Source organism: Physeter macrocephalus, chromosome 4 (genome assembly GCF_002837175.3).
Source record: "Physeter macrocephalus isolate SW-GA chromosome 4, ASM283717v5, whole genome shotgun sequence".
In the NCBI taxonomy this organism is placed as follows: domain Eukaryota; kingdom Metazoa; phylum Chordata; class Mammalia; order Artiodactyla; family Physeteridae; genus Physeter; species Physeter macrocephalus.
Window position 1 is genome coordinate 95528661 of NC_041217.1, and position 27104 is coordinate 95555764.

Consider the following 27104-nt stretch of genomic DNA (forward strand, 5'->3'; position numbering starts at 1 on the left):
GCGTCCGGAGCCTGTGCTCCGCAACGGGAGAGGCCACAGCAGTGAGAGGCCCGCGTACCGCAAAAAAAAAAAAAAAAAAAAGATTGGGGCCTTTGATTCGGCCTCTCACACCAAGAGACAAGAAAAAAGTTTTAAGAGGAGAGTAGATAATGGTTATATGCATTACAGAGGTTAAATAGGATAAGGGATGGGAACAGGCTATTGGATTGGTAATGAAGAGGTCATGTGTGGCCTCAGCCGGAACTTACTGAATAAAGTAGTGTTGAGGGAGAAGCTTGGTTGTGGAATGAAAGAAATTGAGGAAGAGGAGAAACCTGAAAAAATGTGCAAAAAGGCAGACAGGGCATAGGTACAGGTGACAGTCACGGTGGTTGGAGTAGATTGAAGAAAGGTTCCGTTTGCTCCCTCCCCCGCTGCGCACCCTTGAGGAAAAATTGAGCAGATCTGTAGGCTGAGGGAAAGAGCTGGAAAATGGAAAGTTAAAATGTGGGATAGGGAGGGTGGGAGGGAGGGAGGCGCAAGAGGGAAGAGATATGGGAACATATGTATATGTATAACTGATTCACTTTGTTGTGGAGCAGAAACTAACACACCATTGTAAAACAATTATACTCCAATAAAGAGGTTAAAAATAAAGAAAAAAATGTGTGAATGGGAAGCACTGTTAGAACAATGCCTGAGCATGAGGGCCAATGAGTTGAAGACCCCGGTGGAGAAGTTCACCTGGAGGAGAAGAGAGTGCCACCTCTTGTTTCAGACTGGGTTCCTCTTACTGCTTCCAGTGACAAGTCTGTTTTGAGGCAAGGACAGTCCAGCTTTTTAATATGTTAAATTTATTTCATGATTGTTTTTCTTTATTGTTCCAGTCTGAATGAAATATCTGATCTTTATTTTGAAAATAAAAGTTAATATGCTTTGTTTTAAAATAACATCTTTTTCCAGTCTGTATAATTTTAGAACATTTGGAAAATACTACAAAGTATTGTACAGGGGGAAAAAATGACCTCTTATCTGTGGACACACACCTTGTTTTTCCTTTTACAAAATTTGGATTATACTCAAAATACTGTTTTTAATGTATAACACTTTAACCTTAGTTATGGATTTTTATAAAAAGATTAAAGTTATAGTTATCAAATCAAATGCTTAATAAAACTTTCCTTAACTCTCTAGCTCAAGGATATGATTTCTTTTTTTCTGTCAAGACCACTAACCCACAGACAAAAATAACACTTAACACAACACACATAAAGAACTCTTAATTGGACAAGATGAAGGCAGTAGGAGAGGGAATTCTTTTTAGGGACAATTTTAAGCATTTTTATTTTCCTTTTTTTTGGTGGGTGGGGGGCTGTGCCACTTGGCACTGCTTACAGGATCTTAGTTCCCCAGCCAGGGATTGACCCTGGTCCACAGCAGTGAAAGCATGGAGTCCTAACCACTGGACTGCCAGGGAATTCCCTATTTTCCTATTTTTTAAACTGACTATAAGGCATGACAACCAAATGCAGTGTATGAATTTTGATTAGATCCTGGATGGGCAGAGAAACAGCTATAAAGAATACTTTGGAGACAGGTAAATCTGAACATGGACAGAAGAGAAATGGTAGTAAGAGAAAAAAGGAAAAAGGAAAGGGAGAGATTAAGGCAGGAGAAGGCACAAATGCCATCAGTTCTAGGAAACGGGCTCTAAAGTAAATGTTTGCACCATCTCTGCCCTTTTCTTGGCCAAGGACACCAGGTGGAACACTGGCCTCTCAAATCCTTATCACTTGTTCTTTCTACACAGGAAAATAGCTTACTGCCTTTTTGTGTTTTAATTCAAAGTGTTTCTTTGAACTACAGGATTGCTTCTCACGGAAACCTTAAGACTCTACATGTAAGTGAGGAAAACATGTAGAATTTAGACCTTTTTTTGGTACTTTGGTCAGCCTGCATAGTTACTTTGAAAATCTCCTTGATGTTTACAAGCTCCCTGACTACTTTATCTTTTATTCTTAAATGATAAGGGTAACCTAGTTCCACATTGCTGGGAGGTAACGTAGGGAGTAATATGCCTGGTACATGTAGACTTGCAATTAAACTCAGCTTAAATAAGAGTTCTTTCCTTCCATCCTTTACATCTTATTGCTTCAAATCCCCTATCCTTTCCAGGTTAAAAGTGCTAACGTTGTATTTCTCTCTAAACAGGCTGCTTCCTTGGGATTACTACAATTTCCTATCCTTAATGCTTCTGTGGATGAAAACTGCCAGAACATAACATATAAGGTTGGCTATGTGCTGTGATAAATAAAAGTGCAAATGTGCTTGTAGCTTAAAGAAGCTTCTATTATACCTCAAGTGGTGATCTTCTTCAAACTGGAAATTAAAGTATGGGGTAAAACATTAAACTGAAGATAAATCTGTTGCTATTGATGTTGGTTTTACTGGTTAATAATTAATGATACTATTCAGATATGCAGATTGCCATTTTTAACGCCTTTTGGTTTTCTGGTTAAAATAATGGAAATATATAGCTGTGAGGCAATGGTTTACATTTCCCATCGTACATACCCTCTCCGCAAACAGAAGAGCTCTCTCAAAATGGAATTCCTGCAGTTTTTAAAACAAGAATAATTTAGGGACTTCCCTGGTGGTCCAGTGGTTAAGACTTAGCGCTCCCAATGCAGGGGGCCCAGGTTCGATTCCTGGTCAGGGAACTAGATCCCGCATGCCTCAAGAAGATCCCGCACACAGCAACGAAGATCCCACATGCCGCAACTAAGACCCGGCACAGCCAAATAAATAAATAAATAAATATTTAAAAATAAATAAATAAAATCACATGCTTGTGTATTGATACCCATTTAAAAAAATAAATAAAGGGACTTCCCTTGTGGTCCAGTGGTTAAGAATCCACCTTCCAATGCAGGGGATGCGGGTTCGATCCCTGGTCGGGGAACTAAGATCCCACATGCCGCGGCGCAACTAAGCCCTGAGCGCTGTGGAGCCCGTGCGCCACAATTAGAGGCCTGGTGCAGCCAAAAATAAATAAATATTTTTTAAAGTTTAAAAAATAAATAAAACAAGAATCATTTAAATGAGCAAAGTACTGAAAGGTTGAATTCATTGAGTGAACTCTTCTGTTTGGAGTGAAAGTTCATTAAGGAACTCTTTTGAGGATGCGGCCCTTACTTATATTTCTTATTAGAAATATACAACCAGGAAGTGAGCTTTACATTCTGGGGGGTTGGATCTAAATCTTTCCATGTTATTAATACAATTTCCTCATTAAGTATATACTTGTTGCAAACAATTCAGACAAGAAAATAGTGATATTTACCTTCAGTCCCATAATCCTAAGATAACTCGCTGTTTATGCTGAGATGTACATCTGTCTAGGATTTTATTTTTACACAGTTAAAAAATGTGTAATTATATATATTATATATATAATATCATATTTTTTTAAATTTAAAATGTTTTTCTTTTAACTATTTTCTTTTCTATTTAATATGTTTTAGATATCATTACATGTCAATAAATATAGCTTTGTTATCATTTGTTTAGCCAGTGACTTATTGATAAACATTTTGATCATTTGCACTTTCTCAATCTTATAAACAATCTGACTCAGCATCTGTTCATCTCTACATACATTTGCATTTGTCTCCTTAGCACACATTTTTGTAAATGTTGGTACGTACTGTTAAATGTTCTCCAGAAAGTATATACCAGCTTACACTTCCACTAACAATGGATGGAAATAATCTATTGCCCTATATTCTTACCAAAAAAAAATTTATCTTTTTCAAAAAAATCTTTTAAAATTATTTCTTTTAAATCATCACCAATATGGTGAAAATAGTTTTCTATAGTTGAGTTCATAAGGCAGTGAAGGCTGAGACTTTCTTTTCTGTTAGCTTATGAAAAGGCTGCTGTATAATTGTTTGTTTGTTTGTTTATTTTTAGGCTTCTCATAACATTGGGATAGCAATGGATACAGAGCAGGGCTTGATTGTACCTAATGTGAAAAATATTCAGATCCGCTCCATATTTGAGATCGCCACTGAATTGAACCGCCTCCAGAAAGTGGGCTCTGCAGGTCAGCTCAGCACCACTGACCTTACAGGAGGAACATTTACTCTTTCCAACATTGGATCAGTGAGTAATAGTAATGTTCAAGTTCATAAACCATAACTTAAGATTTGTGACCATATGCTCAGTTAAAAACATAAACTTTAATTTGCCATTTGTTCCTCAGAAGCTTAATTTTTCTACTCTATTTTGTTTGTTTTTTAGATTGGTGGTACCTACACCAGACCAGTGATATTGCCACCCGAAGTGGCAATTGGGGCCCTGGGAACAATTAAGGTATGTTTGTTACATAGTTGAAAAAAGAGTTTAAGCAAATTGGGGTAGGAAAAACAAAGAAGAGTAACCGTTTCTGAGGTTTTTCCCCTCACTTTGTAGGTTTGAGTATGGTATTGGGTTTAGTAAGCCAATTATTTCTTCCTAAGAACTAGGTCTACAACTCCGGTGGCTGCCTCTCTGTAGAGTAAATGCTTGTGATCTGGATTGTTTCTGTATGGATCAACCATTGTGGATTATGCCAGGCACAGGTGTGAGTCTTTATGAATAATCGCAAATATAGCCAATCTGAGTCTATCAAAATATCTTTATTTCAGAATACCAAAGAATAATAGTAAGTCAATCCAAATTATTATTTGTAACGGTAAAACACCATTGAGAGCATTTTTCTTAAACTTTACTCTGTTCAAGAATCATTGGGATTTTGTTCTTCTCGTGGTTCCAGTGGGGAGAGAAGGAGGAAGCAGGGAGCGGGGCCGTTGTTGGGGGGACCCGCCGCGGCTTTTGCCACCACCGCCACCACCATCTCTGTGCTTGTTGCGTGGGAAAGGAGGTGTAAATCCCGGGCGCGAGCCGGCGGCTGCGCCATTGCGGGAGGGTTGGCGGTGGGAAGGCGATGGCGGATGTAGATAAACTCAACATCGACAGCATCATCCAACGGCTGCTGGAAGTGAGAGGGTCCAACCCTGGTAAGAATGTCCAGCTACAGGAGAATGAAATCAGAGGACTGTGCTTAAAGTCCCGAGAGATCTTTCTCAGTCAGCCTATCCTACTAGAACTTGGAGCACCACTCAAAATATGTGGTGATATCCATGGACTATACTATGATTTGCTTCGACTTTTTGAGTACGGTGGTTTCCCGCCAGAAAGCAACTACCTGTTTCTTGGGAACTATGTGGACAGGGGAAAGCAGTCATTGGAGACTATCTGCCTCTTATTGGCTTACAAAATCAAATATCCCGAGAATTTTTGTCTTCTCAGAGGAAACCACAAATGTGCCAGCATCAATAGAATTTATGGAATTTATGATGAATGTAAAAGAAGATATAACATTAAACTATGGAAAACTTTCACAGATTGCTTTAACTGTTTACCAATAGCAGCTATCGTGGATGAGAAAATATTCTGCTGTCATGGAGGTTTATCACCAGATCTTCAATCTATGGAGCAGATTCGGCGAATTATACGACCAACTGATGTACCAGATCAAGGTCTTCTTTGTGATCTTTTGTGGTCTGACCCCGATAAAGATGTCTTAGGCTGGGGTGAAAATGACAGAGGAGTGTCTTTCACATTTGGTGCAGAAGTGGTTGCAAAATTTCTCCATAAGCATGGTTTGGATCTTATATGTAGAGCCCATCAGGTGGTTGAAGATGGATATGAATTTTTTGCAAAGAGGCAGTTGGTCACTCTGTTTTCTGCACCCAATTATTGTGGAGAGTTTGACAATGCAGGTGCCAGGATGAGTGTGGACGAAACACTAATGTGTTCTTTTCAGATTTTAAAACCTGCAGAAAAAAAGAAGCCGAATGCCACGAGGCCCGTAACACCTCCAAGGGGTATGATCACAAAGCAAGCAAAGAAATAGATGTCATTTTGACACTGCCTAGTTCGGACTTGTAACATATAGTGTATAACCTTCATTTTTAAAAGTGTAATGTGTATTGGTCAGCTTGCTCAAAAAGTGTTTGTGGGCACCCCCCTTCCATTTTTGACTTAATGAATAGTATTTGCTGGTTATAACGGCAAATGAAAGACTCTCCACTCCCAAGGAAAAATGTTTTGTTTTGTTTAGTTCTCAGTTCCTTTTTGCAAACAACTTTAATGATGGTGTCAAAGCTGTACACCCCAGGACATTTTATCCTTTCTAAGGGATGAGTGTACAACTGATCTTTTTCTAAATTCAGTACAGCCCATGAATAATGTAAATGCTCACTTTCTTTAGGATATAAAGAGAGCCCTAGGGTGCTCAATCTGTACATGTTATTGTCATAAAATGCATATTGTTGGATACAAACCACTGTGAACTCTTTTTTCGTTTTTTTTTTTCAAAGGGATTGCTTTTTTTCTCATTGTCTTATCATGTACAAGCTAGTTTTTATAGCTATCAACATTAGGAGTAACTTTCAACCTTGCTAGCATCACTGGTATGTATATTTAATTAAAGCACACTTTCCCCTGCGATATACTTTAAATGATGATTAAAGCCATTATTTTAAATGTTTGTGACTCTTTCCTAAAGCCAAAGTTTCTGTTGAAATATATATTGACACTCCCCTAAGTACAAGGTGGCACGGTTGTGTACATCTGCTGCCTTTATGGGGATTCAAAAACAGGTTTTTGAGTTTGAATAGCAATTAGTAACATAGTGCTGTTTAAACTATTAATGATTAAAGTTAATAACATTTTGTATGATTTCTATATAGCCTATTCATTAAGTAATCTTTTTACAGTTACATCAGGCCTGAACCCATCCATTCAGAAAGCTTCAAATTATGGAAACAATACTGTTCTATACAAGTGACTGATTATGGTTTCTTTGGCCTACATTCTTTATTCTGTGGTGAAGTTGAGGCTTATAAGTCAAAACAAAGGAACTAACTTACTATCCAGCAGTTTATACAGAACTCACAGTATCTATGACATTTTTAAACTAAGATCTGTTAAAAAGAAATCTGTTTCAACAGATGACCATGTACAATACCATGTGGTGAAAATAAATTCAGACTTATTAAATGATGAACTTGTTAAAAAAAAATCATTGGGAGTGCAGTTAAAAATGCAGATTTCTTGGCCTTGGGGACAGAGCCTCCAAAATTTACATATTAAACAAGAACCCATGTGGCCATGTTATAGGAGACTTAGAATAAGGGTTGCAGTGATTCTTAACCCTGGCTACACATTAGAATCATCTGGAAGGTGTGAAGAAAGTGCCCAAGCTCACCCCATACCAACTGCACCAGAATTGGCGGGGAGGCGGCGCTGGGGCTTGGGCATCCCTGTTAACTCAGGGTTGAGAACCACCCGAGTTAAAGAAATAAGCTCATAGATACCATTTCAATACCACCATTATTAAATGTCATTGTCACTACATTAACCTTGATTTTGATCTTCACGTTTTCAGAAGAACCTTTCTTCTTCTCTGTATTTATAATGCTTCCACATGGAACATCTCTGGGACTTGCTTTTCATGAGTTTATTACTTTCATGTTGGCATCCAAAATCTTCACAGATACTTTCACTCAGCCTTTGATTTGCTTTCTAGCAGCTGGTACTTTGGCTGCTAAGTTACTCCCTCTTCTAGCTCTACTTTCCCTTCTGGCACACGGAAGAGACAGGGAGGAAAATTAAGAACACATAGCATGACACTGTTCTGTCCAAATCAGGAGTTTCTCTAAGGGATTAACTTCTCTATCACTCGTCTGCCCCCAACAAGCATTCAGCATTTGATTCTCACAGAATTCTGACTTTTTGCAGCTTACAAACAAACCATCATACCTATTTAACAAAGTTTTGTTTTCCCTTTTCCTGAAAGCAGTTTGTTTTCTTCTGAACTGTACATATAGGTATATAATTGTGGTAAACTATACATGACAAAGTTTACCATTTTAATCAAAGTGTATGGTTCAGCAGCAGTAGTACAGTCACACTGTTTGCAACAATCACCACCGTCCATCTCCAGAACTTTTTTATCATCCCAAACTGAGACTCTGTGTGTACAATATATACCACATTTTGTTAATCTATTCATCTCTAATGAGTATTTGGGTTGTTTCCATTTTTTGGCTGTTGTGAATAATGCTGCTGTGAACACTGGTGTACAATTATCTGTGAGATGCATTTTTTCAGAATCATCTTACTCATGGTTTTTTCAGGTTATGAAGCATAGTTCTTAAAGTATAAATCTGCATAGTGACTTAATGTAGTTAATCTTTGTTGGGTAGGGACAATATTTCATTCCTTTCTCCCTTTGGGTCATCTCTCCTTTGCTATCTTTTGTTTTCACTGTAAATTTTAAACTGTCACTAAATAGTCTTAAGTCACTAAAACCTCCACATTCCTCAATTCTCAGTCCTTATCTTTCTTGACCTATTAGCTGCGCTTGAGTTGATCAATACCGCCTCTTTGGAAAACCTTCTTCGCTGCAACTCGCTAGTCTGCTTCCCCCCTACCTAGTGCCTGTTCCCTCTGAGTCTCCTTTGCCTGTACCTCCTCATCTCCCAATCTCTAAACATTGGAGGACCCCAGGGCTCAGTTCTGGCCCTTTTCTTTATCTGATCCAGTATCACGGCTTTAAATACCATTTATATGCTGATGGCTCCCAAGTTTATATCTCCAGACCAGACTAGACCTCTCCTTTGAACTCCAAACTCTTATTTCCTACTCGGAAGTCTAACTAGGCATCTCCAATTTCCTGCTCCTTCCCTCACCACCACACCCTCTCACCTGCTCCTCCTGAAGTCTTCTCCTTTCAGTGACTGGCCATTCTGTGCAGAAACCTCCAATAGCTTCTCACCTCACTCCAAATCAAAGGCAAACTAGCTGCAGTGGCCTACCATGGCTCTACACTGGTGCCACTCAGTGTGACTGGGACCCACATCAGGCTGTGACTGTTGTATCCGGGCTCTGAGGGGAGAACTACAGAAGGGGAGAGTAGGGCTCAGAAACCTTCGTTGCCCTTTGACAGAGTGATTTTATGTCTACTGAACCTAACAATAAGAGGTGGATCTTGCATTTTGTATATCTTTTTATATCATTATAAAAAGATAATATATTTTTGATATATATTCACTTTTGATATATATATATATTTTTGGAAAATAGCCTGCAATGAATTAGCTTTTTTTTAAATCTGTTTTTGGAAAAGTCAGAGGCAGACTGGGAGGCATAACTGTTGTCTTAGCAACATGCCCCCCTTCAGCCTGCTCTTTCTGTGACCTCATCTCCCACCTCTCACCCCGGCCCCTCCACTGCAGCCTCCCTGCCAACTTTGCTGGTCCTCCAACACTCCAGCCATGCTTCCCCCCACACCCCCTCACCCCCCGCCTTTCTCCAGGTGTTCATATGGCTTGCTTCCTCACTGCCTTCAGTGAGGACACCTTCTTGGTGAGGCTTTCCCTGCCCACCTGTTAAAAAAAAACAATGCAACCTCTCCCCTATTTCCACCTCCTGCGTATAATCTCTATCTCCATTCCAAAGTGCTTTACTTTTTCATTTGCACTTTTCACTATCTAACACACTATATATATTTTACTTATTTATCTTAATCGTCTGTCTCTCCCCATTAAAATGTTAGCTCCAAGAGGGCAAGGATTGTTATTTGTTTTGTTCATTGCTTTATCCCCAGAGTCTAGAAGAGTACCTGGTACATGGTAGATGCTCAATAAATAGCTGTTAAATAACTGAAATCTGAAATGAAGTTTACTGTACATATGGAAACTCTACAGGCGACAGGAAATACCTTGGAGAAACTCTGAAAGCTTGAAGCACACGCTCAAAGATGGGAAGAGTAGTAGTTAGCATTATCAAAAGTCATTTGGAATGCCCATTTCTTCTCTATTATAGGGAGGGAGATTTGCCTAATCTTTCACCATTGTTTTTACTAGAGCTTGCTTTGAGCAAGTGAAGGCTGACTCTGTCCTTTTCCTTATTTGTAGGCCCTTCCCCGATTTAACGAGAAAGGGGAAGTATATAAGGCCCAGATAATGAATGTGAGCTGGTCAGCTGATCACAGAATTATTGATGGTGCTACAATGTCACGCTTCTCCAATTTGTGGAAATCCTACTTAGAAAACCCAGCTTTTATGCTACTAGATCTGAAATGAAGATTGATAAGACATCCTTGAACTTTCTGAGCTTCGAAAGAAAATGCAGAGCCCAGCTGTGCAGCACACGTTCCTCATTGCAGTTTGTATTGTAAATGATTTGTAATGTATGATTACAGTTCTGAGACACAATATGTATCACTATTCTGTTAGAGTTTTTACTGGAAAGGAATAATGGTATAATAGTTCTCCTGGGCTGTCACATTTTATAGGTCATAGTACGCCTTCTTAATATAGTGCTGAGGTCTTTATGTCAATGGATTGAAACTGGCAGGAACAACAAAATGAATATTACTGAAAGACAGGCCACCATATACAGTATTTGCCCTATTTTTTTCTTTCTTTTTTTTTTTATTTTAAACTGACTTTTTAAATATAAATTTATTTTATTTATTATTTTTGGCTGCATCAGGTCTTAGTTGTGGCATGTGGGATATTCGTTGAGGCATGCGGGATCTTTCATTGAGGCATGGGATCTTCACTGTGGCGTGCGGGCTTCTCTCTAGTTGTGGCGTGTGGGTTTTCTCTCTCTAGTTGTGGCGTGCGGGCCTCAGGGCGTGTGGGCTCTGTAGTTTGCGGCGCACGGGCTCTAGCTGAGGTACGCGAGCTCAGTAGTTGTGGCGCACAGGCTTAGCTGCCCTGGCCGTGTGGAATCTTAGTTCCCTGACCAGGGATCGAACCCACATCCCCTGCATTGTAAGGCAGATTCTTTACCACTGGACCACCAGTGAAGTCTCTAAACTAATTCTTAAAGAAACTTTTCAATTATACTTAGTTGGGAAAAGGAATTTATATGCAAAAGTATTTTCTATTTCCCCACAAGAATGCAAATTATTGTATAAAATAAGTGCAATTGTATTTACCTTTTAAGATATCCTGGAGTGTGTTGCTCTGTAGAGATTATCATCTGTAAATGTCTTATTTGTATAAATTAATATCTTTTAAAAGGGAAAATTATAAGCTAATCTTAAAAATGCCCAATTATACTTTTATAGCCAGTAAGGCCATTAAAAGTATTTGTTTAAAGTGGATATACTTTTAGAATTTGGTAATGGTTTAGTGTTTTATTGAGAAAAACTTCACCTTTACAACCTTGCTTCAATGTAAGGAAGGTACTTTAAATGTAGCAACCACTGACATTGTGTTACATTCAGAAGTCCATTGCCTTTTAACTTTCTTTTTTTACTTTCTTGGTCTTCAGCTAAAAAAATAGGATAGATTAAGAAGTTAGGGTCTATTCTATTCTTCATATCCTGAGAAGGAATATGAATAAGGGGAGAGAGAAGACTAATGGGTAATTATGGATATTAAAATAAAATAATAAATTTTGCACAGAAATAAAGGTATCCTCATGATCATTTTGTTAGAGGCCCACTTGAATCAGAAATTCAGGTTGTTTCTAATATTGTCTAATTGAATACTGTATGTTCAAGTGAAGTTTTGTGACAGAAAAAATTGTTTTAATGTCTACTTGATTTTTTTCAAAATGGAAATGGTGTATAATTCAGAAAATAATGGATCTAATGAATGTTATTTTTAAAATTCAGATAATATGAAGAGTTGCAAAGAAAATAAAATCAACCATAATCCTACCACTATTAACATTTTGATCAAGGTATCTGTATACATAGCTATTCTTTTTATGAAAATAAGGTTGTGCTGTATCTACTATTTTATAGTTTGATTTTTTAAATTTAACATTATGAGACAATAAACAGTTCCACATTATGATACTTTTAATGGCTGCATAATATTCTATTGTTTGCATTTATTACACATCTAAATGTTAAACATCTACTGTATACTAAGTGTGGTGCTAAGCAGTGGGTACACAATGCCCATCCTCATGGTTCCTGCCTTCATTGGGCTTACATTCTAGGGAGGGAGACAGATATTTAATAATCATAAAAATAAGAATATAGTTAACTTGTAAGTAGGAGAAAACAGGGTGCTATGAGAGCATCTAATAGAAGTTACTGATCCTGTCTGGGAAGATCAGGAGAGGATGTACCATAATTTAACAAATTCCCTGTTGATGGCATTTACAGAATTTTAAGTGAAGAAGGACATGATCAGTAAAAGTTTCCCCTTCACTTAAGAAATGTGAAAACTAGGAGAACAAGAGCTTTGAAATAAGTATGTAATGTGTTCCCCTAAAAGTCCAACATCATTGGCTCAGAATAAACCCTTGAGCTATCTGTTCTATCCCAAACCCCTGCCATTACCACCTTCTCTTTTGTCTCATCCTTTTGAGAATTCAGCAAAGGATTTGCTTTCCACTGTGTGTTGGACCTTTAAGATAAGAGGATCCATTGGGAGGGATGAGGGGGCCAGGAGCACAGCCCTAGTAGCAGTGCTGATCCACAGGGCTCCACACATCATAGGGAGGGAATTGTTTAGAGCAAGGCCTTAGCCATATTCCTAAAGGTTGAAATTAAAGGGAAGAAGCTAGAAAATTCAAGTCCTTCACTGGTATGTCTGGAGGTTGGAAGGTACTATATGTCCATGGGGGAGAAGCCAAAGTTATTGGCCCCAAATTATTGTTGGGAGCGCCCAACAAGAAAATCAAGGTTCCATTCATTATGTAGGGCATTCCTCTGATTTTGAAAAGGAAGCACAATAGGGAAGGAAGTTTGAAGGACAGAAGCCAGATTGGTATTAATTTCCATTTTAGAGATCAAAATGTACCAAATCTTGAAACATTCCAAGAAGTGGTTATGTAGGGAAAAGAGAGCCCACAGGCCTGTTTCGGCATTTCCCATGGCTTTCCATAGTGGGTCCCAAAGATCACTTGATGAATTTCTTTGCTGACTCCTAAGTAAACTACGGTTTGAGAAAGATGATGGAACTCACTCAGCACTACCCTGCAGCCCTGAAGTACAAACCTTTCCTTGAAGTCTTCAGACTTATTTAATATTCACCCTGTAATTGATTAATTAGTTCATTCTGCACATATTTATTATTGAATATATGTATTCAGTTCCAGGCGCTGGGATATACACTGTGGATAAAGATGAAGAAGACAGATGAAGTTTCTGACCTCACAGTGAGAACTCTGGCTGGTGATTAAAGCCTTCACCAGAAGTGGGTCTGTGCCAGTAACATGGAGGAGAGCAGTGCTTCTAGAGTTGAGTTGTATCTCCAGTCAGTTCTTAATGGTGGTTTTGCTCCTTCCCTATAAACTGTCTTTTCTCACTGAGGTTAGATCATTGTGTCTCCTTTACACACTAGGCCTGCCTCATCGATCCTGCCTCACAAACCATACACCTAATAATAAGATAGACTCTGTCCTTAGGTCACACAGACACAGGCCATTCAAGCTCTTCAGGTTACGGTTTGGGTGTTGCTTTTCATGAGGCAAGCAACATAGGGGACCTACATGAGCCCAGACATTTAGGGAGAAATATGCAAGGGCTGTACCATCTGAGCATAATATTTTCAGAGTGCACATATAAGAGCTTCTAATGAAACTACCATCAATGAGTCAGCTAGCCTCTATGCTCATGAAATAGTGGTAGAGAGGGAAAAATGAGTAAAATTTGAGACAATAATTATAATAGTGTCAGGCACCGCTAATGCTTTACATATATTAATTCGTTCCGTCTCTCCAGAAACACTATGAGGTGGGTGCAATGATTGGCCCCATTTGAGGAAACAGAGTTTAAGTACTTAGATGCGTGTGGATTAACATACTCTAAAGAAGTATAAAAAGCTAAACTGCTATACCTCACTTCGTGTTCCAAATGCCAGGATTGTCCATGATTTTATGCTGTTTGAGGAACTGGTACTATTGAGCTAAAAGAAAGAGAGTTTTTGTTTGTTTTAGGGGTCTTAGCAGTTTGAAATGTTCCCTGAAGGCCCTGTGTTCTCCAGGCACCGAAAGGAAGGAGTTTTGGTGTTATGAATTCTCTGCAGCAGTAGTTTATGAGAGAAGCATGATGTCAGTTCACTTCAGAACAGGATCTACCAACATCCTCCTGTTCTCTTACTGAGCCAGCCTTTACACACCAGAACCAAACTGTAGAAGAGCTGCCATTGGGGATTCTCAGAGTACAGGATGCTTCCTTTAGGAATGCGAGTGAAACCTGAAGCTGCCTGCAGTGACTTCCCAGTTGTTCCTGGTGGCCTGTTGCAAAGCATGAGGACGATATCACGTGTTTCGAGAGATGATCAAAGGAAAATCCTGAGGCTTCCCGAGGAAAGGATTGGGGTCTCAGTCCTTGCAGACAGTGCCTTATCTTCCTCAGGTACAAGCACTCAAAAACTAGAAAGAGGTAAGCACAGAATTTGGGTTTTAGAAGATCCTCTATCCTCGTATGCTCTTTATTGTCCTAAGCTCCCATCACAATGAATTAGTCCCCATTCCCTGAAAACAACATGCAGTGTATTTCATGTTTCCATGCCTTTGCTGGGCTTGTTTCTCCACTCTGGTCTCCACCAGAAGAAAATCCAGAACAAAAGTCACTTCCTTTTTTTAGACCTCCTCTGACTGCGCCTCCCTACGTTTGAATCAATATTTATTTTTCCTCTCTTTCTCTTGCTTTGTCCACACCTCCAACAGGACTCATGCAGTGATGTAGCTGGATGAGTATGTCTTCACTGCTGGCCTGTGAACCCTCTCTGTAGCCCCAGCTCAATTGCCTAGTACTCAGTATGTGCTGGTTGACTTAAAAAGAAATCTATGCCCTGGATCTGATTACGTTTTTTTATGAAGTCCTCATGTAGCATTGAAGCATTGCCAATGACCCAGAAAAGTATAATGTGAAGCAACCATGGCCATGAGGCCGCTCTTGTATCTATGGAATGACTCTGAATCGCTATGCTTGCTACAAGGAAAAGTATCTAGAGGAAAAGGAATCTGTTCAAACCTCCTTATAATTGGTAAGACATTTGTTTTAAATTTTGGACAAAAGACAGTTATATTTTCTATGTATGGTGTATATTTCTTAGTTCATTGTAATTCCTCAGTTAATCAGAATGTTTAGTGCTTTCAAGCTCATTTTAGATTTTATAGAACTTGGATCATTATTTTGCTTTTTAAAATGTTTACTACAAATGATTCATATATGCCACTACACCATGTGATTAAGCAAAGCGATGATTTATTTGAGGCCAAGCAGAAAATAACACAGCCAAATTCTCCAATGTTATTTATATGGGAAAACAATACCCACATTACAGGTGCATTTACTATGCCAAAAAAGTAGAGACTACTTAATTTATTGACTTACTGATTTATTGATTTATGCCCTGCCACTTTCAGAAAGAATTTCAGAAAGCAACTGTGTCCACAGTCATATTCACCACATTTGAACAGTATAACTATCATTGTTGTGTTGTCATTTATAGCTACCTTTACATAATTTTTTTTTTTTTTTTTTTTTTTTGGCGGTACGTGGGCCTCTCACTGTTGTGGCCTCTCCCGTTGCAGAGCACAGGCTCCGGACGCGCAGGCTCAGAGGCCATGGCTCACGGGCCCAGCCGCGCTGCGGCATGTGGGATCTTCCCAGACCGGGGCATGAACCCGTATCCCCTGCATCGGCAGGCGGACTCTCAACCACTGCGCCACCAGGGAAGCCCCCATAATTTTTTTATAAATAAAGTTTTATTGGAACATGGTCCCACACATCCTTTTATGTATTTTTTTTTTTTAAATGCTCTATGGAGTTGGGTTTTTTGGGGGGGTCCTTGTTTTTTTATTTTTTGGCTGGGTTGGGTCTTCTTTGCTGTGCACGTGCTTTCTCTGGTTGTGGAGGATGGGGGCTACTCTTCGTTGCGGTGCTTGGGCTTCTCATTGCGGTGGCTTCTCTTGTGGCAGAGCACAGGCTCTAGGCGTGTGGGCCTCAGTAGTCGTGGCTTGCGGGCTCTGGAGCGCAGGCTCAGTAGTTGCGGCGCACGGGCTTAGTTGCTCCGCGGCATGTGGGATCTTCCCGGACCAGGGATCGAACCCGTGTCTCCTGCATTGGCAGGCGGATTCTTAACCACTGAGCCACCAGGGAACTCCACATTTTAAATTAAGCATCTCAGGGCTTCCCTGGTGGCTTCCCATTCTCTACATCTGTGTCTTTAGTCCTGTCCTGCCCCTAGGTTCATCAGAACCTTTTTTTTTTTTTTTAAGATTCCGTATATATGTGTTAGCATACAGTATTTGTTTTTCTCTTTCTGACTTACTTCACTCCGTATGACAGACTCTAGGTCCATCCGCCTCTCCACAAATGACCCCAATTTCGTTCCTTTCTATGGCTGAGTAATATTCCATTGTATACATGTACCACACCTTCTTTATCCATTCATCTGTTGATGGACACTTAGGTTGCTTCCATGTCCTGGCTATTGCAAACAGTGTGGCAATGAACATTGTAGTACATGACTCTTTTTGAATTATGGTTTTCTCAGTGTATATGCCCAGTAGTGGGATTGCTGAGTCATATGGCAGTTCTATTTTTACTTTTTTAAGGAACCTCCATACTGTTCTCCATAGTGGCTGCACCAATCTACATTCCCACCAACAGTGCAAGAGGGTTCCCCCTTCTCCACACCCTCTCCAGCATTTACTGTTTGTAGATTTTTTGATGATGGCCATTCTGACCAGTGTGAGGTGATACCCCACTGTAGTTTTGATTCACATTTCTCTAATGAGTAGTGATGCCGAGCATCCCCTCATGTGTCCACTGGCAATCTATATATCCTCTTTGGAGAATGTCTATTCATTTCCTCTGCCCATCTTTGGATTGGGTTGTTTGTTTTTTTGATATTGAGCTTCATGAGCTGCCTGTATATTTTAGAGATTAATCCTTTGTCAGTTGCTTCATTTACAAATATTATCTCCCATTCTGAGGGCTGTCTTTTCATCTTTTCTATGGTTGCCTTTGCTGTGCAAAAGCTTTTAAGTTTCATTAGGTGCCATTTGTTTATTTTTGTTTTCATTTCCATTACTCTAGGAGGTGGGTCAAAAAGGATCTTGCAGTGATTTATGTCATAGAGTGTTCTGCCTATGTTTTCCTCTAAGAGTTTAATGTATATATGTCAGTGCTACTCTCTCACTACGTCCCTGTCTCCCCTTCCGCCCTGTGTCCTTAAGTCCATTCTCTACATCTGTGTCTTTAGTCCTGTCCTGCCCCTAGGTTCATCAGAACCTTTTTTTTTTTTTTTAAGATTCCGTATATATGTGTTAGCATACAGTATTTGTTTTTCTCTTTCTGACTTACTTCACTCCGTATGACAGACTCTAGGTCCATCCGCCTCTCCACAAATGACCCCAATTTCGTTCCTTTCTATGGCTGAGTAATATTCCATTGTATACATGTACCACACCTTCTTTATCCATTCATCTGTTGATGGACACTTAGGTTGCTTCCATGTCCTGGCTATTGCAAACAGTGTGGCAATGAACATTGTAGTACATGACTCTTTTTGAATTATGGTTTTCTCAGTGTATATGCCCAGTAGTGGGATTGCTGAGTCATATGGCAGTTCTATTTTTACTTTTTTAAGGAACCTCCATACTGTTCTCCATAGTGGCTGCACCAATCTACATTCCCACCAACAGTGCAAGAGGGTTCCCCCTTCTCCACACCCTCTCCAGCATTTACTGTTTGTAGATTTTTTGATGATGGCCATTCTGACCAGTGTGAGGTGATACCCCACTGTAGTTTTGATTCACATTTCTCTAATGAGTAGTGATGCCGAGCATCCCCTCATGTGTCCACTGGCAATCTATATATCCTCTTTGGAGAATGTCTATTCATTTCCTCTGCCCATCTTTGGATTGGGTTGTTTGTTTTTTTGATATTGAGCTTCATGAGCTGCCTGTATATTTTAGAGATTAATCCTTTGTCAGTTGCTTCATTTACAAATATTATCTCCCATTCTGAGGGCTGTCTTTTCATCTTTTCTATGGTTGCCTTTGCTGTGCAAAAGCTTTTAAGTTTCATTAGGTGCCATTTGTTTATTTTTGTTTTCATTTCCATTACTCTAGGAGGTGGGTCAAAAAGGATCTTGCAGTGATTTATGTCATAGAGTGTTCTGCCTATGTTTTCCTCTAAGAGTTTTATAGTGTCTGGCCCTACATTTAGGTCTTTAATCCATTTTGAGTTTATTTCTGTTAGGAAGTGTTCTAATTTCATTCTTTTACATGTAACTGTCCAGTTTTCCCAGCACCACTCATTGAAGAGGCTTTCCTCTCTCCATTGTATACTCTTGCCTCCTTTATCAAAGATAAGGTGACCATAGGTGCGTGGGTTTATCTCTGTGCCCTCTATCCTGCTCCACCAATCTATATTTCTGTCTTCATGCCAGCACCACACTGTCTTGATTACTGTAGCTTTGTATTATAGTCTGAAGTCTGGGAGCCTGATTCCTCTAGCTCCGTTTTTCTTTCTCAAGATGGCTTTGGCTCTTCAGGGTCTTTTGTGTTTCCATACAGATTGTGCAAATTTTTGTTCTAGTTCTGTGAAAAATGCCATTTGTAGTTTGATAGGGATTGCACTGAATCTGTAGATTGCTTTGGGTAGTAGAGTCATTTTCACAATGTTGATTCTTCCAATCCAAGAACATAGTATATCTCTCCATCTGTTTGTATCATCTTTAATTTCTTTCATCAGTGTCTTATAGTTTTCTTCATACAGGTCTTTTGTCTCCTTAGGTAGGTTTGTTCCTAGGTAGGTGTAAGGTTAGGTTGTTTATTTGAGAGTTTTCTTGTTTCTTGAGGTAAGTTGTATGGCTATAAACTTCCCTCTTAGAACTGCTTTTGCTGCATCCCACCGGTTTTGGATCATCATGTTTTTATTGTTATTTGTTTCTAGGTAGTTTTTGATTTCCTCTTTGATTTCTTCAGTGATCTCTTGGTTATTTAGTTGCGTATTGTTTAGCCTCCATGTGTTTGTATCTTTTACAATTTTTCCCTGTAATTGATATCTAGTCTCATAGCGTTTTGGCTGGAAAAGATACTTGATACGATTTCAATTTTCTTAAATTTACCAAGGCTTGATTTGTGACCCAAGATATGGTCTATCCTGGAAAATATTCCATGAGCACTTGAAAAGAAAGTGTATTCTGCTGTTTTGGGATGGAATGTCCTATAAATATCAGTCCAAACAATATAAGTCCATCTTGTTTAATGTGTCATTTAAAGCTTGTGTTTATTTATTTTCATTTTGGTTGATTTGTACATTGGTGAAAGTGGGGTATTAAAGTCCCCTACTATGATTGTGTTACTGTCGATTTCCCCTTCTGTGGCTGTTGTATGATCCTTTTAATGTGCTATTGGAATCTGTTTGCTAGTATTTTGTTGAGGATTTTTGCATCTGTGTTCATCAGAGACATTGGCTGTAGCTTTCTTTTTTTGTGACATCTTTGTCTGGTTTGGTATCTGGGTGATGGAGGCCTCGTAGAATGAGTTTGGGAGTGTTCCTCCCTCTGCTATATTTTGGACTGTGGCTGTTAGCATCCACCCCATGCATTGAGGTGCTACTATGTTGGGTGAACAAATATCTACAATTGTTATATCTTCTTCTTGGATTGATCCTCCGATCACCATATAGTGTCCTTCCTAGTCTCTTGTAACAGTCCCTATTTTAAAGTCTATTCTGTCTGATATGAGAATTGCTACTCCAGCTTTCTTTTGATTTCCATTTGCATGGAATATCTTTTTCCATTCCCTCACTCTCAGTCGGAATGTGTCCCCAGGTCTGAAGTGGGTCTCTTGTAGACAGCGTATGTATGGGTCTTATTTTTGCATCCACCCAGCCAGTCTATGTCCCTTGGTGGAGCATCTAATCCTTCTACATTTAAGGTAATCATTGATATGTATGTTCCTATTACCATTTTCTTAATTGTTTTGGGTTTGTTCTTGTAGGTCTTTTCCTTCTCTTGTGTTTCCTGCCTAGAGAAGCTCCCCCAGCATTTTTTGTAAAGCTGGTTTGGTGGTGCTGAACCCTCTTAACTTTTGCTTATCTGTAAATGTTTTAATTTCTCCGTTGAATTTGAATGAGATCCCTGCTGGGTAGAGCAATCCTGGTTGTAGGTTTCTCCCCCCTCCAACACTTTAAATATGACCTGTCACTCCCTTCTGGCCTGCAGGGTTTCTGCCGAAAAATCAGCTTTTAAACTTATGGGGATTCCCGTGAACGTTACCTGGTGCCCTTCCATTGCTGCTTTCAATATTCTTTCCTTGTATTTAATTTTTGATAGTTTGATAAATATGTGTCTCGCATGTTTCTCCCTGGGTTTATCCTGTATGGTACTCTCTGCGCTTCCTGGACTTGACCAACCATCTCCTTTCCCATGTTAGGGAAGTTTTCGACTACAATCTCTTCAAATATTTTCTCAGACCCTTTCTTCTTCTCTTCTTCCTCTGGGACCCCTATAATTCGAATGTTGGTGCATTTATTGTTGTCCCAGAGGTCTCAGAGACTGTCCTCAACCCTTTTCACTCTTCCTTCTTTATTCTGCTCCCTGGCAGTTATTTCCACCATTTTATCCTCCAGCTCACTCATCCGTTCTTCTGCCTCAGCTATTCTGTCATTGATTCCCTCTACAGCATTTTTAATTTCAGTAATTGTGTTGTTCATCAGTTTGTTTGCTTCTCAGTTCCTCTAGATCCTTGTTAAATGTTTCTTGTATTTTCTCCATTGTCCCTCCAAGACTAAAGATCATCTTTACTATCATTTCTCTGAATTGTTTTTCAGGCGGTTTGCCCATTTCATCTTCATTCACCTGGTCTTGTAGGTTTTACCTTGCTCCTTCGTCCATAACAAATTTTTTGTCATTTCTTTTTTTTTTTTTTTTTTTTTTGATGGGTGGTGCTGTATTCCTGTTTTACTGGTTGTTTGGCCTGAGATGTCCAGCACTGGAGTTTGCAGGCAGTTGGGTAGAGCTGGGTCTTGGTGTTGAGATGAGGACCTCCCAGAGGCCTCACTCTGATTGATATTCCCTGGGGTCTGAGGTTCTCTGTTAGTCCAGCAGTTTGGACTCAGAGCTCCCACCACAGGAGCTCGGGCCCGACCTCTGGCCTGGGAACCAAGATCCCGCAAGCTTTGTGGCATGGTAAAAAACAAAAAAAGAAAGGAAGAAAGAAAGAAAAAAAGGAACAGTATGATATCAAAGAATAAAAAACAAAATAAAATTAGAAAGATTAAAAATATATTAGGAAAAATAAAACTATAGTTGAAACAACTGCAACAAGGTAAAACAAAACCGCAACAGAAAAAAGAAAAAAAAAGAAAAAGCCTTGGCTATGGGGGTGGAGTTTAGGCGGGGGTAGAACTTAGGTAGGGTGGGGGTTTAGGGTGGGGTGGGACCTAGGATGGTGGGGGTGTGATGTTTGAGCATGGGGCGGGGCCTAGGCTCAGGACCCAGGCAGCAGGGAAAGTCCCTGGGTGCGGAGCCTAGGCTGGGCGACATTCAAGCGTGTGGCGGGGCCTCTGCTTAGGACCTGCACATTAGGGGAGAGGCAGAGCGTGGAAAGGGGGGCCTGTGGAGCGTGGAGTTCTGGAGTTTGCAGGTAGGGCCCTGAGTGAGGGTGTGTGGGTGGGGTTTAGGCCCAGCGTGTTGGAGGGGGTCTCAGAGGGGGTCTCCGATTACAGAGGTAGGACCCTGGGTGGGGGTGTAGGGGCGGGGCTTGGGCTCTGCACCGCAGGAGGGAGACTCCGAGGGCAGAGGATTAGGTCCAGAGGAGTCCAACAGGCTCCCTGGTGCCTAAGTGGACGGGAAAAGCACTGGCCGCATCCCCTTCCGTTCCTTCGTGCCCCTCCCCCACTATCTCCCCCAGGGTCTCCCCCGTCCCCGCTGGACCCCTAACCGTGAGTGGGTCCCGCTGGGTGTAGGAACTCCTCCCCTCCCCCAGCCACCCCTCAGGGGTGCCGGTCCCGGAGGTCCGGCCTTTACTTTTGCTCCCCCTTCATTCCCTCCCACTCCCTCAGGACCCGCGCCACTGGAGGGGGCCTAGTGGGCAGAGGATCAGGTCCGGGATCTCAGCAGGCTCCCGGGGGCCCAAGTGGGCAGGGGCAGCCTGGCCATGCTCCCTTTTGATCCTCTGCCCTCCCAATCGTTCCTCAATTAAGCTAGTTAAGATTCCCTTGGCACACTAGTTAAGATTAATGTCCAGTTCTTCATAGCGAAGTCATTAGAGACTCAGAACACTCTAAATTTAAAAAAACTTATTGTTGATAAATGTGGAAGTTTAATGTTGAATGTCCATAGAGCCATTAACTTTTCCTTCTGGGCACACAGTTAAATATATACAGCTTAGCCTGCAGTTAGGTAGGGCCGTGTGATTTATTTCTAGCCATTAGAATATGGGTAGAGGTGATGTAGGCCATTTCCAGATGTGGCCCATTAAACCTCCCAAGAACTCCTCCACACTCTCTCTCCTTTCTCTCCACTGCCGAGAAGCCTGCATGTTGAAGGTGGCAGCTACACACAGTGGGGGCACCAGCAAAGCCCCCATCCCTCATATCCTAGCACTGATTGGTTTGAATGTAATGCAGGTGAAAAATAAACTTTTGTTGTTTTAAGACACTATTTGGAGACTAATCTCAAAATAATACCCTAACTCTAAGCTGTCCAGTGCAATACCTACTAGCCGAATGTGACTATTTAAATTTAAGTTTTAATTATTGTAGCTATTGCACACTTGAAATGTGGCTTGTGTAGCTGAGAAACTGATTTAAAGTTTAATAAATTTAAATTTAAATAGCCACGTGTGGCTAGTGGCTACCATATTGGACATTGCAGATATAGAATATATCCATCATCACAGAAAATTCTGCTGGACAGTGCTGCCCTAACTAATAAAATAAACATATAGAGAAAACTGTTCTTATTTTTAAAATAATCCCCCCACCACCACCAAAACCAAAACAGAAACCAACGAACAAAAAAACCTCCCTACCTCTTTAATGGCTAATTTCCCTCTGCCTCAAAGAAGACTCAAAACACTCCTTTTTCACATTGTTACCTCTGCCTGCCACTGCATGGAAGAGCTTCCCATCCTGCTCCTTCCTGCCTTTGCCTAACTTGAGTTCAATTAGAATTGAATGGGTGGTCTTGAGCTTCTTGCAGTTTGGCTTCCTACCCTACTACTCACCTTTGCGCTTGGCAAAAGGTCTGGCCACATCTCTCTCCCAAATGTTTCCTAAATAGTTCTCTCTGGATCCACTTCTCTCCTAAGCTCATTTTCACTCTAGCAACTCAAGGTCACCACACATTTCAGTGACATCTCATCAGACAGACCAGGTCAACTCCGACTATTTATGCCAAACCACAGATGGGTCATGTTACCATTGTTACCCCATCAAAATAACCACAGGCTTTTCAGTGTGACAGAAGGCATTCGCATTTAGACAAACACTGAAGGTATCATGAATCCTTGCTGTTTGCAAGCTTAGAATTAAAAGGAAATAAATTCATTAGGAGGCAGTCCCGGTACTAAGCAGAAGGGCTCTGACCACAAGCTAATTCATATGCGAGTCAGAGCCCTGTGAGGGAACTCTAGGCCAGCTTGCTAAAACTGAGCAGAGCCACAAAAACAACCGAAGCATGACAAGAAAAATGGCAGTTCTGTTAGGAAGAAGCCATCTATATCAGGCTCTTACTGAGTACCATGTGGAATGTTCCAACGCCCAGCATGGGGAACAGCTGTTGTGGGTCTTACTAAGAGGACAGAAGAAATGAGAACAGGTGGGAGATCACGAATTTAGGTTAGACACAGGGGGAAGTCAGGACGGTTAAAGGTGGCCTCACCTTCTCAGCTGAGCAGGCGGCAGCCTCCTCTCACGGGCAGCACACTGCCCCCACCCACCCGCCTTCCCAGGGAAGCCATCAGACGGGGTTAAACTTGCAGTAAACTATTTAACTTCCAGTTTGCTGCAAGAAGCTTCTAAGTATGTGGTAGATCATTCTAAAAATATGGTGAAAAGGAAAGTAAAAAGAAAAAAGTTATAAAGCCTGTACAGAGTGCAATTATCTGGAAAAACTTAGTTTAATTTCCTTGAAAAATGCAACCAGAGTTCAGAGTGCAGTAACCAAGGCAAGTTAACTAAGTTGATGGCAGGTCTAAGTAAGTAATTGGAAACTGCAGACATGAATATAAATCTGAACATGACTAACAATTTGAAACATTAGATATTCAAATGTGACAGAGAGGAATCCACAGGCTAAGCCATCAGACTAACAACTCTGCAAGCCAAAGGCTCACAAATTGCACCAGAACCTGGCCTTAGTCTTATTGTGTTTCTGGCACAAGATTAGAAGGGCCCCGTTGGTTCAAGTGTTGCTTGGACAGAGCAGGACAAATTGTCAGAGAGATGGCATAATTTTTTAAAAACACCACTGTCATTTACTGCCCTAGTTTCCCAAATAAGTTTGTGAATATTAAAAATATTGATATAGAAATGCAGTGCGTTCCAGTTTCAATAAAATGGCATTATTTCCATAAGACGTTTCTTTTCAGTTTAAAATACTTTCTAAATACAATAAAAATTCTCATAGTTTCTATCTTTATTAGCTATTAAAGGTTATGCATGGTATTTGTGGACATATGAAAAAATAATTTTTGTAGTTGCCCTTTGAAATGTATACAATATCTTAAAAGTTGGGTCAATATCCTGGAAACAAAGTATTATGTAATTAAGTCATACAAAATTATCCAGTGAAAGTTTAAAATTTAATGTAACGTTTATTTCCATAGAACTAAAAAGCATTGCATAAAAATAAAAGTAGAAGGAGCATATCTTTTCAATTTTTTATGAGGTAAAAATATCTTATTCAACATATAGGAAGGCAGTACAATTTTTGTGTCAATATTTGGTGGGTATAGAAGGGGTATCATTTTTTCTATTTTTTTTTCTTTCAGAGCAAGATTATAATGGCTTTTATTTTGTGTTCATCTGATTTTAGGTTTAAATTGCCCAAGAAAGTTGCATAATATTGAGTACTATTGCCTAGTTTCTATATTTCATGTGAGAATTATCTTTACATAAGAAAGACAGTTTAAGGGAAAAAATATGGCAACCACTTCATTCATAAGAGAAATTATGTTTTGTTCACTTGTATTTTGTTGGCTAAATGACATATTTGTTACCTGGATTCACAGCATACTTTTCACAGATGAAGATTAAATCATTTCCATGACCTTCTAATTTTTGGTCCATCCCCGGTAGGCTATAGAATAAATGGTTTTTATGTAATATTTTCTTGTGTCTACACCATTGATTGGTTTAGGGAAATGCTGTGTGTGTGTGTGTGTGTGTGTGTGTGTGTGTGTGTATCTATCAAAAATGACAACCAGCACAAAAGTCTCAAGGTCAGAAGTACATTTTAAGTACATGCCTGGTGAAATACATTAACTTTTTGTTACAAAAAACTTATTTAGTAATAGGGAAAAGGGAGTAATTAACATTTAAAATGAAATACTCTTCTCAGCCATTTTAGTAACTTCACTATTAAAGTTATTAAAACATTGCAAATCTATGGAGTAATGTGGCAGAAGTCATTTGAGACTGGCTAGAATCTGAGAGCCGGAGCTCCAGGGGAAAGCCATTTGGTGCCTAATGGTATTTCCTACCATCTCAGGAGGAAATAGCTGTTTTGTCAGACAAAGTGGAACAAGTTAGTATGTAGCTATAACTTTCTAATATAAGTATCAAAATATGGAGAAGAGCTGACTCCCTAATATTGGGCAGGTATATGATCTGTTATTTAGGACCTTGGGTACACACACACACACACACACACACACACACACACACACATGCACACACATTCACCCAACCTTTTTTACTGGAACATTTCCACATTAAAGAATATCAGTGTTCCAGAAAGTTCTAGGGCTGAACAAATCAGTTTTTAAAGTATTCTTGTTTGTCTTTCAAATATTTGAAGTGCAATTATAGAGCCTTCAAATTCTATCTTTGCAGACAGAATTTTTAACATTGAAAAATTATTGATCTGATAAATGAGGGTAAGTCTCATATATTTATTTTTCTTTGTTCTCCAGAGTTATATGGTGTTTCTGTTTCAAAGCCTTGCATTCTGACAAATTGCTAATAGTTTACTTGTTTTATTAAAAGACTCTAGAGAGTCATAAAAAGAGCATTACAGGTCAAAATCCGAAGGTAGGGACTTCCCTGGTGGTGCAGTGATTAAGAATCCGCCTGCCAATGCAGGGGACACAGGTTTGAGCCCTGGTCCAGGAAGGTCCCACATGCTGTGGAGCAACTACGCCCGGCGCCACAACTACTGAAACCTGCACACCTAGAGCCTGTGCCCGGCAACAAGAGGAGCCACCGCAATGAGAAGCCCACGCACCGCAACGAAGACCCAACGCAGCCAAAAATTAATCAATTAATTAATTAATGATAAAAATAAAAATCCCAAGGTAATACACTCTTATTTTCCATTTTTCCCTGTGTTCCATTATTTTCTCCTGTTCTTATTTGAATGAATAGGTCACACACAAAATAGAGGCTTGTATGCTTGATATGATTACTTATAGTACTGTAGTCTTGTCAGAATTTGTGGGAAGAAGTTTGACTAAACAACTATTAATCCTATTGTTTTATTATACTTTGTAGAAGAAGACACTCTGGGTTCATAAAATCAATTTTTTTTTAAAAAACAAGGTAATAACTGCTTTACTTGGTGTTATGTGTTTAAAAACGTTACAATCTTTCTCTAAATTTCTGCATTTATTAACACAGGTTATGGGGGAATAGGGTGAAAAGGAAATAGAACTAGGTAGCATGAACTATTCTCAGCCTCCTGTTACTTTTACATTTGTTCTCCCATCTTCATTCACTGCCTCTCAATAGACAAATAAAGCAGTAATTTTAAAAATTGCTTTGATATTGTGTCTATCTACAAATATAATTCTGTGTAACTTCCATAAACTTGTTTTTAAGAGGAAGCAGAATAGCCCAGTGATCAAGG

At 39.8% G+C, this 27104-nt stretch overlaps 1 protein-coding gene across 10 annotated transcripts in view; it reads left to right on the top strand.

Annotated features, from left to right (window-relative positions):
* Positions 1–25085, top strand: part of DBT (dihydrolipoamide branched chain transacylase E2) — a 61499-nt gene extending 36414 nt beyond the window's left edge. For 3 of the 10 annotated variants that reach the window (XM_024119886.3, XM_024119885.3, XM_055084422.1), the window contains 4 exons: positions 2191–2268; positions 3952–4143; positions 4282–4353; positions 10008–11688. In XM_024119886.3, the coding sequence (XP_023975654.1) occupies positions 2191–2268; positions 3952–4143; positions 4282–4353; positions 10008–10175 (510 nt within the window). In that variant the 3' untranslated portion in view covers positions 10176–11688. Of the gene's footprint in view, positions 1–2190; positions 2269–3951; positions 4144–4281; positions 4354–5450; positions 5715–10007; positions 11689–11722; positions 11893–13155; positions 15057–15606; positions 15789–25029 lie in introns of those variants that run through there. The other 7 variants (XR_008617172.1, XR_008617171.1, XR_008617170.1 and 4 more) reach the window with 7 other exon arrangements.
* The last annotated feature ends 2019 nt before the right edge of the window (positions 25086–27104 follow it).